At 43.2% G+C, this 16,702-nt stretch overlaps 1 protein-coding gene across 2 annotated transcripts in view; it reads right to left on the bottom strand.

The window, feature by feature from the left end:
- Positions 1-13,664, bottom strand: part of ALDH5A1 (aldehyde dehydrogenase 5 family member A1) — a 59,879-nt gene extending 46,215 nt beyond the window's left edge. Inside the window, exons 1-5 of one of the 2 annotated variants that reach the window (XM_063096662.1) lie at positions 13,271-13,664; positions 7,534-7,617; positions 6,681-6,851; positions 5,114-5,230; positions 216-359 (exon numbers count right to left, since the gene is read on the bottom strand). In XM_063096662.1, the coding sequence (XP_062952732.1) occupies positions 216-359; positions 5,114-5,230; positions 6,681-6,851; positions 7,534-7,617; positions 13,271-13,621 (867 nt within the window). In that variant the 5' untranslated portion in view covers positions 13,622-13,664. The remainder of the gene's footprint in view (positions 1-215; positions 360-5,113; positions 5,231-6,680; positions 6,852-7,533; positions 7,618-13,270) is intronic. The other variant, XM_063096661.1, reaches the window with a different exon arrangement.
- Positions 13,665-16,702: the final 3,038 nt, after the last annotated feature.

The raw sequence follows: 16,702 nt of genomic DNA, 5'->3' as shown, positions 1-16,702 counted from the left end.
GTCAAATAGCATCTTATGTCATGTAACAATAAGGAACACCACCCAAAATATCTCCAGAGGATGATCAGACATTACTTTATTTGACAGAGCTTTTAACACTCCACGGGAAATCTTTCTAAAAGTGGTGATCAAGATGAAAAAGTATTTTTATACCTTATAAAGAGAAAAATCTTTGAGTGACATTTGTTTTCTTTGAGACTTAAGAAGTCACATACCTTTCCAGTAGCTGTTGAGCCAGTAAAGGAAATTTTGGACACCAGCGGATCAGTACAAAGTGCTTCTCCTACTTCCTTGGCCTTCTTTCGAGAGCAGGGAACGACATTGTATACACCTGGAGGAATTCCGGCCTGGTTTGCAAGCTATAAAGAGAAACAGCAAACATGTGGCAGCACATTATCAAACTGAAAAAAAAAGAGAAAAGAGAAATAAATAAATGTTTAATCCAAAAAGTAAAAGAAAAAAAATTCCAGTGATCTTGGGGACAGAAGAAGAATATATTTGGAACTGATTCTTATTAGTGCTAAAGTGATCTTAATAGTAATGTGTTCTTAAACATCATGAAAATAAAATCTCTTTGAGTATGAATCTCAATGCCACCTTCTTTTCAAAATAAATAAAACACCTTAGATTTCTTTCTCAAAAACAAAACAAAAAAAACCCAGAGGAGATTCCAAGAAAAAAGTTATTTGATTCACCTGTAGATTCAAGGATGGGAGATGGAGAGGGGCATTTAGTGAGCACTGCTAGGTACCGGGCAGCGGGGCGAAGTCTTTCCATAGGTTGTTTCCAGGGCAGTAAGGTGGAAACAGAGGTGGAAACGGGGAGAATCCATATCTGGGGAGCAACAGAACTAGCGTGCCAACCAACAGCTGCCTAACTTGAAAGCTGTGCTCCTTGCATGGTGATTCTCTTTGGATAAGGCATATCCCGAATTATTTTAATTTCTGAATCTCACTAACAATTAATTTATTACATAAATTTGACTGGGGATTCTGGGAAGATGGTGGTAATAGCAGAATGTCTGAATCTCCCTAAATCTCTTCATAAAAAGAGCAATTAGATGGCAGAACTAAAATATCAGCAACACTGACAACAGGACAATTACAACAAACATTCACAAGACAACCGGATGAGGTATTTCCACAAACCACAAGTTACAAGTGGGTGGGGACACGTCATCAACAGTGACCAGAGGTGCATCTGTGTGAGAGGAAGCAGAGGCAGCCACAGGCAGCCTGATGGATGGGTTGACAGAGTGCCCCAAACAGCCCCCGGGTGTTCAGTCTAAGAACAGCAGCTGGAAGTGGGAGGGCCTTGCCCAATCCAAGAGCAGGTGAGTACACCGGACGCTGTTATAAGGACTGAAGGGCAGGGAAGGTCCAGCCCTTGGGAACTGTGTGATAAAGGAGCAGGAGGCCTAGAGAAAAGCAGGAAAAGGGAACAGAGCCAGGCAACGTCAGAGAGCAAGTTGCCTTCGCTTCGAACACAAACCAAGAAAGCAAAAGGTACTCTTGAAGGTACAAAAGCTATTTCTAACCAGGCCTCCTTCTAAAAGTTCAGGAAAACTAACATAAAACTGACAAAATTCTCAGAAAAACACTGAGGTCAAATCCCATACAAAGATGTTAAAAGAAAAACAGAATGTGAAGTAGAATGACATCCCCATAGACAACAAAAGCACACCAGAAAACATGCCCGCAAAACAGACCCAAGCAGTAACTCACTGTTTTGAAATGAGGTAAAGATGATAAGATGATAAGAAAATTATACTAGGAGACAAAAGAACAACACGAATCCGAGTTAGAAAAATTTAGAAATGAGGTGAGGAAAGAATTAGAAATAAATGAAAAAAATCATCTTAGAAATGAAGACCAAACTAGAAGGAATGCAAGAATGAATGAATGCAACATACAAAACCTGAAGAATGACAGAAGGTAAAAAGGAAGATAATTTTAAAAATTAGGGAAAATATGAAAAAAAGTGACAAAAACATTCAACTCATGGATAATAGGAGTTCCTGAAGAAGTAAACCTAATGAAGCGTGGAGACCAAATCCTAAAACCTTTCCAGAGGTTAAAAAAAAAAAATTTTGAAACTACGTATTGAAAGAGCACACTGAATATCTAGAATATGGACCCAATAGAATCATCACAAAGATATATTCTAGTGACATTACTGGACTTTAAAGATAAAGGAGTATAAAAAAGCCACTTTTGGGTATCTAGGCAAAAAGAACAAGTAAACTTATAAAGGCAAGAAACTTAGATTGTTATCAGACTTTTCAAGAACAACACTTTATATCAGAGAAAATAAAGAAAACATTTAAGATAATCAAGTAAAGAAAATGTGAGCCAAGGATTTTATACACAGCAAAACTGATTTACAAGCATAGTGGATACAGACTGTTGTCAACATTAAGAACTGGAAATACCACTCCCATGAGCCCTTCCTGCGGGATCTACCAGAGAACAGGGTTCAGACAACCAAATGACTAGAGAGACGTCAACATAAGCACTGGTGGTGAGCCATAAATATATAGCACCATCCCCATTCTGACCAGCCAAAAAATACACACACACGTGCGCGCGCGCACACACACACACGCGCGCGTGCTTGTTGAACTAAGTAACTCTAAAGGAGGGTTCAAAGGGAGAGAGAAGAGCATGTAATAGTTATTGTCCTAAAGCATAGATACAGACAGTGTAACTATCTTAAAATATGGGGAAACTGTCACAGCCAAGAGGGACCTAAGGAGATGTGACAACTGAATATAACGTGGTATCCTGGATGAGATCCTGGAACAGAAAAAGTTTCATATTGGGTAAAACCTAATAAAATCTGAATAAAGTATGGACTTTATTTAATAATGATGTATCAATATATGTTTATTAATTGTAACAAATGTATCATACTAACATAAGGTGCTAATAATGAAGGAAACTGAGTGTGCGGTATGTGGGAAATCCCTGTATTTACCTCAGCAATTTTTCTGTAAACATAAAACTATTCTAAAATAAAAAGTTTACTAATAAAAATGGGAATGAAGAAAGAAAATATAAAAACACTGTACCATTTTCAGCAGGCATGTTGGTGATGATGATAATAAAATTAATGTTCAGAAGCTGTTGTGTGTATAATGTGGGGTAAAAACTATGGGGATGTTAATTCAGTCATCCCCCGAGTCCTTGGGAACTAGGAAAAGAGGAGATGCAGATATTATAGAAGAGATTAGGTGAAAACCCTATAGTACTAAATTTGATTTGGAGTTTTCAGGATGAATTTATGCAGTGTTTTATCTGTGTATGTCTATGCACAGATGTGTATATCCCCTAGCCCTGTCCACTGAAAGTCCACTGAAAAGACCACCCAGTAGCAATGAACATCCCTGCATCCCAAGCCCGAGTGCAATCTTAAAATATCATTTCCTACTAAGGCTTTTTGAGGAATGTTTAATTCCAGTTCTGGGGCAGGAAATTTATAAAATAAGCCTGGAATATCTTGTCATATCAGATAGCAAGGAAGTGCTCAAAGACTACTAGGGTTATGTTAAAAGACTCAAGAGCCAACTTAAATAGGCTGCCATTGGCCAAAAATGGGGCAAGTTGAATTTCACTCAAGGTGATAACCACAATGGACTGAAATTCATCAAATATTTAAAATCTATTAGCTCACAATGATACTTAAAAACCAAACAAACTATAACAATGGGAAACTTTCTGAGAAATGCGTCTTCATTAGGTGATTTCCTCATTGTGTGAACATCAGAGAGTGTATTCACACAAACCTAGACGTACAGTCTGGTTGTATGTACCACGGTTGTATGTATAGCCTATTACTCTGAAGCTGCAAACCTGTATGGCCTGTTACTATACTGAATACTGGAGGCAACTGTAATACAACGGTAAGTATTTGTGTGTCTAAACATCTAAATATAGAAAGGGACAGTAAAATATGGTACAATAAAAAATGGTAGCTTTGTTTACACCAGCATCACCACAAACATGTGAGTCATGTGTGGAGCTAGGATGTTATGACAGCTATGATATCGCCAGGCACTAGGAATTTTTCAGCTCCATTATAATCTTAAGGGACCACCACCGTATACATGGTCCAACGTTGACCGAGAAACATCATTAAGCAGTGTGTGACTATAGATGGTAACCTTTGGCAGATGATAGGAATAGATTCATTAATTTGAAAAAATGGAAAATTAAAAGAAAGAATCAAGCACTTGTAGTGCCTTTCCTGCAACAATTTACTGCTGGGTAACCACATAGTAGGTAAGAGGTAGCTTTGCTTTATAGACGTTGTCTAGGGAATAAATGAAAAAAATGAAAGAATTCAAATGTCACTATTTTTGCAACTCCTAATGAATTAACAGACCGAGTGGCATTGAGCAGTGGCTGCTAACCTCATAAAAACAGACCACCAGACATTATGTGCCTCCTGATAAAAGAACACAGCAGGGGATCAAACCTAAGTCTGATGAAGTCTCCGGATGCACCTGCCCATCTGCAGGAAGTGCACAGGACAGAGGGACATGATGTGCCCTCTGCCACCCCACACTATGGGAAGCTCTACCAGTCAAATGTCCCATTTCTTCAAAAGATAAATTGGAAGGAAAAGAAGAGGATGGAGAAAAACCTGCAGATTAAAGAGACTTATAAGACACTCCAAATTAAAATATGAGCAGGACTATGGTGCTTGGGGATGCACACTTGGGTGTTAAAACTGTAAAAAAACATGAAGAAATGATTATTGTAAAAATCAAGATGGGGCTATTTTTGAGGGAGGGAGGCAGGGGTATTCACACAGGACGCGTGGAGTCTTTCTGGGGCGGCTGGCAAAGTTCTATCTCCTAACCAAGTAGTGGTTACAAGGATGTTCAACCTGTAATAATCTGTTAAGCTATACATTTAGTTTGTGTAGTTTACCTGTATCTATGTTTATTTTTTAAATTTTAAAAAAAGAAAAGACACTGACTAGATGTGAGTACCTCATGATTTTCCTGAAGATGAAAACACAAGGGAAGCCGAGGTTAACTGCCTTGTCTTGGGTAAAAAGTCATTTTGGACTTTGTCAGTTCTGCACACACACAGGGAGAGAGGCTCACCTCGGCCAGGGCCAGGGCAGAGAATGGCGTGTCTTCGGCAGGTTTCACCACCACAGTGCAGCCGGCTGCCAGGGCAGCCCCCACCTTCCTGGTGATCATGGCGCTGGGGAAATTCCACTGAGGTCAGAAGAGCAGAAGAGCAGCATGAGAGAGAGGAAGAACCACCTCATTCGTCCAGAAAAGGGCATGTTAGGAAGTCAGTCAACAAATTCCACAGCACAACTGACTGGCAAACCTCTTCTCCCACTGTGCAAGTGAGCTCTCAGAACACCTGGCCCCTGCCAGCTCGAGGGACTCAGGAGATAAAGGCTCAGAAGGACAGGAAACATTTTAAGAATTTGACACAGTATGAAATCATCTAGACCAGGGATCAGCCAACTTTTTCTGTAAAGAGCCAGACAGTAAATTTTTTAGGCTTGTGAGGTATACAGTTTCTGTCACAACCACTCAACTCTGCTGTTGTATTGTGAAAGCTGCCACAGAGAGTATGTATATACAAATGGGTGTCACTGTGTCTCAATAAAACTTTATTTACAAACACAGGCAGTACGTGGATTTGGCCTGGGACCCTTGGGAGAAAATATTAGCAACAGTGATTCTGAAAATGGTAGATGACATACATATTTATAGATATCTATAGACAACTATATATCTATAATAACAATATTTTATTTTGACAAACTTGTGTAGTGCTTTTTCTGTAGCAGGGATTGTTCTAAGCGCTTTAAAATTATAATTAATTAAGTCCTTATCACAACCCTAAGAGGTTGATATTATTCTCCTCATTAGCAGGTTTGGGGAAGCTGAGACAGTGCAGTTAAGTAACTTGCTTAAGGTCACATGGCTAGTAAACCCTGAGCTTCAAGCCTAGTGAGTCTAGGCAGTAAGGGGGATCCTATCTGTAACTATGCTGAGCAGGCAAAGAACCACAGTCTTGAGACCAGCTGGCAGATATAAGAGAAGTTAATATGTCATCTAGTAAAGGTAGGTCCAAGAAAGGCTGGTTGCCAAGGGAAAGCCGATCACCCTGTAAGTATACTGCAGCCCCATCCAGGCAGATACGATATCTTATTTTTTAGCCTTTTTACCTCCAGAACCATGCCCAGTGCCTGCTGGTGGGTCCACAAATGCTCTGCTGTTAATGATAACAATAAATTAAGCATAAATTTTTTCCCAAATTATGGCACATTAAAAAAATGCGTCATATCTTAAGTCTTTTGAAAAGTGATTAATACCAGAAGATCTTTTCAGAGGTACTAGGCAATGACAGGAAGAAGCCTTCGTGCCAAGTCAGAAAAGCCCCCTGGATCCTCCTGTGGGTCATCCCACTTTTGCAGGTGTTACCAAACACATACTCCCACTCATTGCCACCACACCTAACGCAATTGCAGAGGACTAGGAAACACACCTCCGCAATCAGCAAAGGAATCAGGAAACCAGGATCAGGCGACAAGCTAACAGGATGAGCACACCTCCTTACAAGGAAGAATAAATTGTTTCCTGACTCCTTACCCAATAAATTGTTTCCAGTCACCTACTCTACCACCTTGCTGATCCTGCCACATACCGGGGTGATGACTGCAGCCACACCTACGGGTTGCTTGAGCACCAAGGCCCGCTTTTCCTTTGCTGCGGTATAAATAATGTCTCCATAAATGCGACGGGCTTCCTCTGAAAACCACTCTAGGAATTGGGCAGAATAGAGAATTTCTCCCTCTGCCTCCTTCAATGGCTTTCCCTGAATTAAATCAGAAAAGAACACATTTATTATCTTCTTATAATAAAAGCATGACTCTGTGTTTCTAAACTATTCAAAGCTGCAGGAAGCATAGTAAAGTCTCCTATTACAAAACCCTCAAGGTTGTTGGGAAATTTCTAACTTTAGTGAGAGTTTTAGAAAGCAGAATTACAAATGATAATGGATATAAGCATGGCTGGATCACCCTAAACCACAAGAGTCATCTGTATTTTCAGTATGTTTACAAATTAGGAGGAAACACCTAGAACTGCATATTCTAATTTTTTTCCTTCTTTCAATATCTCCTAAATGTCATAACCATGGTGTTAAATAATTTATTACAGCAATGGATGAACTATTGATACATTTTTAAATGTGCAAAACCACGAAAAATCAAAACAGCCACATAAAAAATTGGAATAATGAAAAAGCAGTATTTATATAGTTCCAAACAAAATCTAGTTTTGCATATTATTAAAGAATAAACTAGAAGATACAAATTTTATTTTAGCAAATGTGAGTGCCTGGCACAATATCAGTTTTTTTATCTGATCAGTAGATGAGGAATCACATATTCTTTAGCAACAGAACAGCACTGATGGGAAGTTGAGACTTGTTCAAGCTTTAGTCCAAGAATTCCTGGACAGTTTCTCAGGGTAGCAAGCCAGGATGCTGAACTTACACATTCAGCTGTGATTATCTTGGCAAGGTCATCCTTATTTTGTATCATTAAATTGTACCATTTCCGAAGTAATGAACTCCTCTCCTGAAAAAGAAATAACAAGGCAGAGAAGTAATGAAATACCAAGTGTAAAACAGATTACTAAATAATCTTCAATTTCCTAAAATATTAGCAGTGTGGTCTCATTGTTTATGTAATTATTAATGTTGTGTGACAATTTGACTGGTCTACAAAATGCCCAGATAGCTGGTAAAACATTACTTCTGATACCACCCAAAGCAATCTATAGATTCAATGCAATCCCCACCAAAATACAAATGACATTCTTCACAGAAATAGAAAAAAAAAATCCTAACATTCATATGGAACTAAAAAAGACTCCAAAGAGCCAAAGCAATCCTAAGGGAAAAAAAAAAAAAAAAAAGTCAGAGGCATTACACTCCCTGACTTCAAACTATACTGCAAAGCTATAGTAACCAAGACAGCATGGTACTGGCATAAAAACAGACACGTGAACCAATGGAACAGAACAGAGAACCTAGAAACCAACCCATGTACTTACAGCCAACTGATCTTCAACAAAGGCACCAAGAACACACACTGGGGAAAGGACAGCCTCTTCAACAAATGGTGCTGGGAAAACTGGATATCCGTGTGTAGAAGAATGAAACTAGACCTGTTCCTCTCACCACATACCAAAATCAACTCAAAATATATTAAAGACTTAAATATAAGACCTGAAACTATAAAAGCCCTAAAAGAAAACATAGGAGAAATACTTCAGGATGCAGGACAGAGCATGACTCTATGAGTAAGACTTCAAAAGCACAGGCAACAAAAGAAAAAATAAACAAATGGGATTATATCCAACTAAAAAGCTTCTGCCCAGCAAAGGAAACAATCACAGAGTTAAAAGACAACCTACAGAGTGGGAGAAAATATTTGTAAAGTATATATCTGACAAGGGATTAATATCCAGAACATACAAGGAACTCAAACAACTTAACAGTAAAAAAAAAAAAAAACTGATTAAAAAATGGGCAAAGGAGCTGAATAGACATTTCTCAAAAGAAGACATACAAATGACCAACAGGTGTATGAAAAAATGCTCAATAGTACTAATCATCAGGGAATTGCAAATCAAAACCACATTGAGATATCATCATACCTGTTAGATTGGCTATTATCAAAAAACTGAATAACAAATGCTGGCAAGTATGTGGAGAAAGGGGAACAGTTACACACTGCTGGTGGGGCTGTAAATTAGTACAGTATGGAAAACAGTATGGAGCTTTCTCAAACAACTACAGATAGAACTACCATATGATTCAGTAATCCCACTACTGGCTATATACTCAATGAAATGAAAATCATCATGTCAAAGGGATACCTGCAGTCCTGTGTTCATCACTGCTCTATTTACAATCAACAAGATATGGAACCACTTTAAATGTCCATCACCAGACAACTGGATAAGGAAAATGTGGTATATATACACAATGGAATACTACTCTGCCATAAAGAAGAATGAAATTCTGCCATTCACAACAACAGGAATGAGCTTGGAGAAAATTATGTTAAGTGCAATAAGTCAGGCACAGAAAGAGAAATACCACATGTCCTCACTCATAAGTGGGAACTAATAAATAAATAAATAAGAAAGAACAACAATCATAAAATAGGTTGAACTTTCATGAGGAGTGAACAGAACTATGGTTACTAGAGGTTGTAGGACATCTCAGCCTCCATAATTGTGGCAGCCAATCCCTCTTTATAAACCTCTTCCTAAATATCTCTAAATATCCTATTGGTTCTGTTTCTCTGCAGAACCCTAACGCTCTTGGGAAGACATACATTGACCCTTTTTTGATGAGTAATAACCGAGATCCAATTTCAAGTTCCATAAAGGGATATACTGAGTCATAAATTGTAAAAGAGATATAAGAGTTCTATGGAAACAGCTATTATTGTTTATGATAAATAACTTTAAGTTTACCGCATAAAGGTACAGTTCCCTACTTTTTAAAAAATTATTATTTTTAATTGTGGTAAAATACCATAACATGAAATTGACCACCTTAATCATTTTCAAGTGTACAGTTCAATGGCATTTAGTACATCACAGTGCCGTACAACCATCGCCACCACCCATCTCCAGAGCTTTTTCATTCTGCAAAGCTGAAACTCTGTACCCATTCAACAATAACTCCCCACTCCTCCTTTCCCACAGCCCTGGCAACCACCACTCTACTTTCTGTCTCTCTGAATTTGACAACTCTAGGTACCTCGTATAAGTAGAATCATACAGCATTTGCCATTTTGTGATTGGCTTATTTTACTCAACATAATGTCTGCAAGTATCGTTCCCTATTTTAACAACTCACTGGCAAGTTGGATCTGTCCTACAGACTGAGATGGGAACGGGGCACGTGTGAGTGGCATACGAAAGGGTGTTACGCACTTAAGAAGAGGGCCCAGCTCAACAACGTGAAGCACCAAGAACAGTACTGAGCTGTGGTGGGTACAAAAATGGCTTCCAAAGATGTCCAAGTCCTAATCCCCACATTACCTCATGTGGCAAGAAGGGACTTTGCAGGTGTGATTAAGTTATGGACCTTGCAGTGGGGAGATTATCCTGGATTACCTGGGTGGGCGCCATGCAGTCAGTCACAAGGGTCATTATAAGAGAGAGGCAAGAGGGTCAAGTCAGAGAAGATGAAGTGACAACAGAAGCAGAGGTTGGGGCCACGGGACATGGGATGCGGGCAGCCTCTAGAAGCTGGAAAAGGCAAGGCATCAGATTGTCCCCTATGGATTTCAGAAGGAATGCAGCCCTGCCACGCATTTTGAACCTCTGACCTCCAGGACTGTAAGAGAATAAGTTTGCATTGGTTCAGCTGCTAAGTTTGTTACAGCAGCAGTAGAAAACGAATTAGCTTAAAAGGTGATCAATATATATCAGTTCCCTGCTTCCCACGTTCCAGGATTTCAGAAGTTGGGAAAAGGAGGTCTATAACACGTGAAGGAAAGACACAAGGCAAAGCAAAAGCTGCCAAGGCATACAGAGCAGGGCTGCGGGCTCAGAGAAGGGAGAATTGAAGGCTCGTGGTATGCCAGGCTCTAGGCAGAAGTTACTTGTGAGCTTGACCTTCACCAGCAGGTGGATGTGCAAGGAAGGGGAAAGAGACTGGGGAGAAAGATAGCAAAGGCCTGGAGGCAAGAGAGGGATGAATCACGGAGCTGCCCTACAACCTGCGTTCACCATGTCACTGCGTTCACCATGTCACTGCATTCACCATGTCATTGCATCCACGCCCCACCATCTCCTGCCTGTGGTGGTGGTGGACCCTTAGGTAGCCAATGGCACCTCTCTCTTAGTAAGATGTTCCAGGATCTAAGAGCCCCTCCTTCCAAGAAGAAAGGTTCCCTGAGAAGACCCGAGCCCTTGTCAGATGGAAGGGGCACAGACATTAGAATGGGTGGTGGCATCTGCCAGGTTCAGTGAGAGGTTTCCAACATCAGCCCTACAGCTGTGGAACCACCACTGACAGGACTGACAGAGCTCCCCAGACCCTACACTGTAACGCTATAGGGCGAGTGGCTTTGATCCTTGTGGGACCTTATGGGACTCCAAAATGCTGCTATATATAGGGCCAGGGATCAGGCCTTGACCCACTCCCTTCCTGTGGTCTCGCCATTCCCACAGCTGTAAGTACATTTGCAGTACATACGCACACGCCTTTCACAGTTACATCTCCAGCCCAGGACCTATCTCACACTCCAGACTCATATGTCCAACAGCCTACTTGACGTCCTCACTTGGGTGTCTGATGAACATCTCAGACTCAACGTGTCCAAAACTGAGCTCTGACATCTGACCCCAATGCCGCTGCACGCTACCCTTCCCCATCTCAGCCAGTGTCCATCCTTCTAGTTGCTCAGGCCGAAAGCCTGGGTCACCATTGACTTCCCCGCTTTCTCTCATACCCCATAATGATCATCAGGAAATCCAGTTAGCTCTCCCTTCACGGTACCACAGTGCTCCCTTTAAGGCACCACCCTTCACCACCTCCACTGCCACCTCCCTAGTTCAAGCCATCGTGACCTCCCACCTAGATCACTGCAGCATCCCCCCAGCGGGTCTCTCTGCTTCCACCAGTGTTCCTCCTTCAGTCTATTCTCAGCACTGTGGCCAGAGTATCTGTTCAAAACGTAAACCAGATCATATTTCCGTTTAAAACCCTGATACGGCCCCCACATCACACAAAGTAAAACCCAAAGTCCTTACAATGGCCCATATGTCCCACGTGACCAGCCCCTCCTCCCATCGTCTCTATGACCTCTTCTCCCACAACTCTTCCCCCTTGCTCAGTCCATTCAGGCCACACGGGCCTCCTGGCTGCTCTGCTCCTGACTTCTCCTTTAGCTGAATTCCTTTACCTCCTTTGGTCTTTGCATCTCATGGCCTCAGTGAGGCCTTCCCAGATGTTACAAACTGAAGGGTGTCCTCCCAAAATTGATATGTTGAGGTCCTAACCTCCACGTACCTCAGAATGTGACTGTATGAGGGTACTTCAAAAAGTTCAAGGAAAGATTTGGAGTATCTTTTTTTTTCTTGGCAGCTGGCCGGTAAGAGGATCTGAACCCTGGACCTTGGTGTTATATAACAGTGCACTCTAAACAATTGAGCTAACCAGCCAGCCCCCATATTATGTTTTGATTCCATTTTCCATCAACTTTTTGAAGTACCCTTGTACTCGGAAATAGGGGCTTTAAAGAGGTAATTAAGTTAAAATGAGGTCACTGATGTGGGCCCTAATTCAATATGACTGCTGTGCTTACAAGAGAGATTAGGATACAGACATAGAGAGAGAAGACCATGTGAAGACACAGAGAAGACAGCCACCTACGAGGCAAGGAGAGAGGTCTCAGAAGGAAACAACCCTGTTGACACCTTGAAGTGGGACTTCAAGCCTCCAGAACTATAAAACAGTAATTGCTGTTTAAGCCACCCAGTCTGTGGCACTTTGTCATGGCAGTCCGAGCAGACTAATTATACCTGGCCACACAGTACCAGATGCTCCTAGATTTCTGTTTTCTTCTTACTGTATCCTCCCCATCCAACGCCCCCCACCAATTCTCCAGTGTTCTGTCAGTAAACAGCACTTATCCATTCAGGTAGAACACCTGGGGAACGGTCCTGCACTTCTCCCTTCTTCTGCACAAAGCCTGATTCTTCCTACAGGTCTCTCCGTTCCCGATTCCATGCTAGCCCAGGGCACTCACTGCCAGCCTTCTCAGGGACCACTGCGGCAGCCTCCTGCCTGGTCTCCCTGCAGTCTGGTCGGTAGTTCGGACACTCTGAAGAGCCACACGTGTCCCCCACCTCCCTGACACCTCCCGCGCGTCCCACGGTCAGGCCTGTTGACGAGACTCTCGGCTCATCTGTGTTACGTGTTGGTGTTCTGCCTCGTCTCATGGACAGTGAGTGCAGTTCATGAGGCTTGACGGCAGGGGCCGTGTCCCCAGAGCCTAGCACAGTGCTTGGCACAAAGGTGATGCTCCAACCTTATTTGTTGATCGTTTCCTTCCTTGTTACTCTGTTTCTGCATTGTGTTCCCCGGGGAAATGAGGAGGGGAGGGAGTAGACGCAGCTGGTTTCAGTTTGAGGCAAAGTCCCCTCTGCTCCCCGCCGGGCCCGGCCAGCCCTCGCCCCCTGCAGCCGGCGCGCTCTCACCTTGACCGAGGTCCCCCTCCAGCTGCAGAAAGCCTCGTAGGCGGCGCGCACGGCGGCGCGGGCCTCAGGCACCCCGCAGTCGGCCACCATGCCCAGCTCGGCGCCGTTGGCCGGGTCGTGCACCGGGAAGGTGGCGGCGGCCGGGAGCCAGCGGCCGCCCACGAAGCTGTCGGTGCGCAGCAGCGCCGTGGAGAGGCTCGCCGGGCCCCCGGCGTAGCCGCGGAGCTGGGCCGGGCCGGGCGCGGGCCCCGAGGCGGGCACCAGGCAGCCGGCGCGGGGGCGGAGGCGGCCGGGCGGCGCCGGCGGGAGGCGCGGGGCCCCGCAGCTCCACAGCCGAAAGCAGGTCGCCATGGCCCTGGAGCGGCGGCGGCAGGAAACAGGCAAGCGGGCGCGCGTGCACGGGGGCGAAGAGACCGCGGGGAAGCGGGAGGAGCGAGCCGGCGGGAGGGACGCGGCGGGTCGCGCGGGGGCGGCAGAGGACGCGGGCTGAAGGTTACCGAGACGCGGAGCAGCGCCCTCTCCCCGCGCCCTCGGCGCTGCACGGTGGCGCCGGGCTCGGGACATTTCCCTGAGCGCCGCGGGGCTTCGCTCCCTGAGCCACCGTCTCCCGGGGAGGGTTGGGGCCGGAGACCCGGGGAAGGCTCGCCGGGAGACTAACCTGCTCCCCGCCGTCGCCTTTCCCACTCTCGGGTGCTTATTTGTCTGTAACTAATCTTTAGCCCCCCAACCGCTGCAGGAGAACCGCTCCCTCCCCTTGTCCCCCAAATCCGGCGTCCCCGCCGCAGGGCTCTGTGCTCGGTCCGTAGATGTGCTGGTGCCTGCCCCAGCCGCCAAGGCCATGATCACGCTTCTTCGTCGCTGCAGCTCTTGCGCATGTAGGATTTGGGGCAATGGTTCTCTGAGGGGGGACCAGTGCTCTTTCCTGGGAGTGTGTCTAGACATTCTCTCCTTTGATTGGGAGCAGGGTTGCTCCTGATAAATGACAGTGCCTTTGGAGATAAACAGACTTGGATCCAACTCAGTATCTGTTGCCGACAAACTATGTGACCTTCGAAAATTAACCTGTCCTCTCACTTGTAAAATGGAGCAATACCCGCCCTGTAGGTTTGTTGTGAGATGACTTATAATGCTTAGTACAGTTGCTACATGAAATTCAGTATAGTGTTCAAAGACATACTAGCTGCCCTAGGTCAAGCCACTAGTGAGATTGAAGTTAGGCCTCCAACTAGTAAATGGAACCGTTTGTTTGAATCAGTCAGGGTATAAGGATTGAGCATACTGCGGTCACCTTTAAGCAAATTCTTCATCCATTAAAAAATTGGATTTGGGCCCAAAATTCCGGAAGCAACAAGGAAGCTTAAACCTTAATGAGCATAAAAATAAAAATAGTAGGCTTATACTGGGAATTGTGGGTTCAAGTGAAGCCCAACCCTCTGCATTTATTTTAGGATCACTAGTCTTTGCTTATCTCCCGTTCTCGACACCTGCAGTGTTGCCAGTGTCTTGCTGTCTTTTCCGAAGCACGTAGGATCTTCACTTTTTCCTAGGACATTGGATTCTTATTTGCAAAATGCCGAGAGGCAGTAGGTACTTTAAATTCTGACTTTGCTTTTGCTGAGTCAGATCCATTTAGTTTGGAGCCAGTTACATCTGGCAGAAGTGGTAACAGCGGAGTTTCATATTGTGTGTGTATGTAGATTTACAATTTAGTTCTGTATTTTATTGAAGGAATTGGGGAGAGAGAGAGAGTCCTCATAGGGATGTAGGACAGTGTATCACAATCAGGACCGGAAAGCTGGCGCGTTTACACCTACTGCCTGCAGAGGGAGCTCTACCAATTTCTGCGGTTGGGGAAATCGGTCGAAGCCTCAATCAACTGAGGCCCAGAAAAGTGGAATCAGTTGTGACTAACTCTCTTGTTCCAAAATTACTCCAATCTGCTTATCTTTTTAAGGCACTATTTTAAACCGTGCCCACTCCCCTTTCCAGCTGGCTTATCCATTAGGCACAGTAGGCATGACACCTGGGGCCACACTAAAATGTTTAATTTCTTCTAAAATCAGAAGAAGAAAATAATCTTCCAGGTGGAATATCAATATGTCGATCTTTATGTTAATGCACATGTAAAATGTGATTTTTATTTAGCTATTTGTGTTTGTGAAAGAAATGGTTTCACAAAGGCAAAAGTATCCAGGGCCTAGGAAATTCACAATGTGGCCCTCCCTTCTCCACCACTGTTTTGTGTCCTCTGCAAACCCCTAGTCACAGTGGGAACAATTCCCTCCTGGCTCCTGTCTTAACTTCTGGGCTGTCCTGATGGCCCCCAGAGCCCGGCTGAGTGTGTTCACCAGGGCTTACAAGGACAAGACCACTGAGTGACAAGGACCTTTTCCCTCCTTTCTCTTTAGCTCTTCCTTGTCCTGGGAACCTCCACCCCCCAAATTTCACCTTTATCCATCGTCTTCCCCCATTTGCTATAATGGCCCTGTGATGACAGCAACATATTAGACTTGAGTAGAGGTGAGTTGGAATTGTCTGCCCTATCTCAAAAGTTTCTGGGCATAAAAATTGTATGTCATTTATATGCACAAGGAGACCCACCTTCACTTCAGAAGCCTCAATTGTGCTTTATACACATATCTAAATTGTTATGAAAGATGTAATACTGAATACCTGTAAACTATTTTTTATCTATTTTTAATAAATTCAATAAGGAAGTTACTTAATAGGAATCTGTGGTGAATCTTTTGGACAGGGAAAATTTCTTTTGAAGAATTGTCAACATGCATTGAATGCTTACTGTATACTAGGCCTTATTCTAAGCACTTTGTATATATTTACTCATCTGATCTTTACAACAACCCCATAAGGTGGGCACTATTATTTTCTCCATTTTATAGATAAGGAAACTGAGGCATAGAGATTTTTAATAACCTGCACAAGGCCACACAGATAGAAAGAAGGTGGCAGAACAGGTTCCAAATGAAGCTTGAGGCCCTCTGACCCTCAAACGCATATCTCCCCATGACTCTTTAATGTAAATGCATGTTTATTTCTCACCTTGTGTCTGTATTTCCAGAAGAGCTCTAAATGATAGAATCATGCTGTCTCGTTTGTACCAAAGCCACCTGTATTAGGAAAGGGGATGTGGGGTAGAAAGAAAAATATTTCTATATGCTTATTCTTTGTCAGATAGTTTTCTTAATATTACAAGCTATATTTTAACTTTCTTTTAAAGACATAGCTTTGATGTTTTTATGGTTACAAAACTAATACTAACTTCATAAAAATTCAAACAGTAGTGTCATATAAAGCTCATATGCATAACCATCTCACTGTCTAAGCAAAATATTTCCTCCTATTTTATTACATTCCTAAAGTTATGTCATTCTGAACATTAAACAAAAAATACATAATGAGAACTTGGGGATT

Source organism: Cynocephalus volans, chromosome 5 (genome assembly GCF_027409185.1).
Source record: "Cynocephalus volans isolate mCynVol1 chromosome 5, mCynVol1.pri, whole genome shotgun sequence".
NCBI classification, from domain to species: Eukaryota; Metazoa; Chordata; class Mammalia; order Dermoptera; family Cynocephalidae; genus Cynocephalus; species Cynocephalus volans.
Note: the sequence above shows the minus strand (reverse complement) of the source record. Positions and strands in the feature narration are given on the sequence as shown.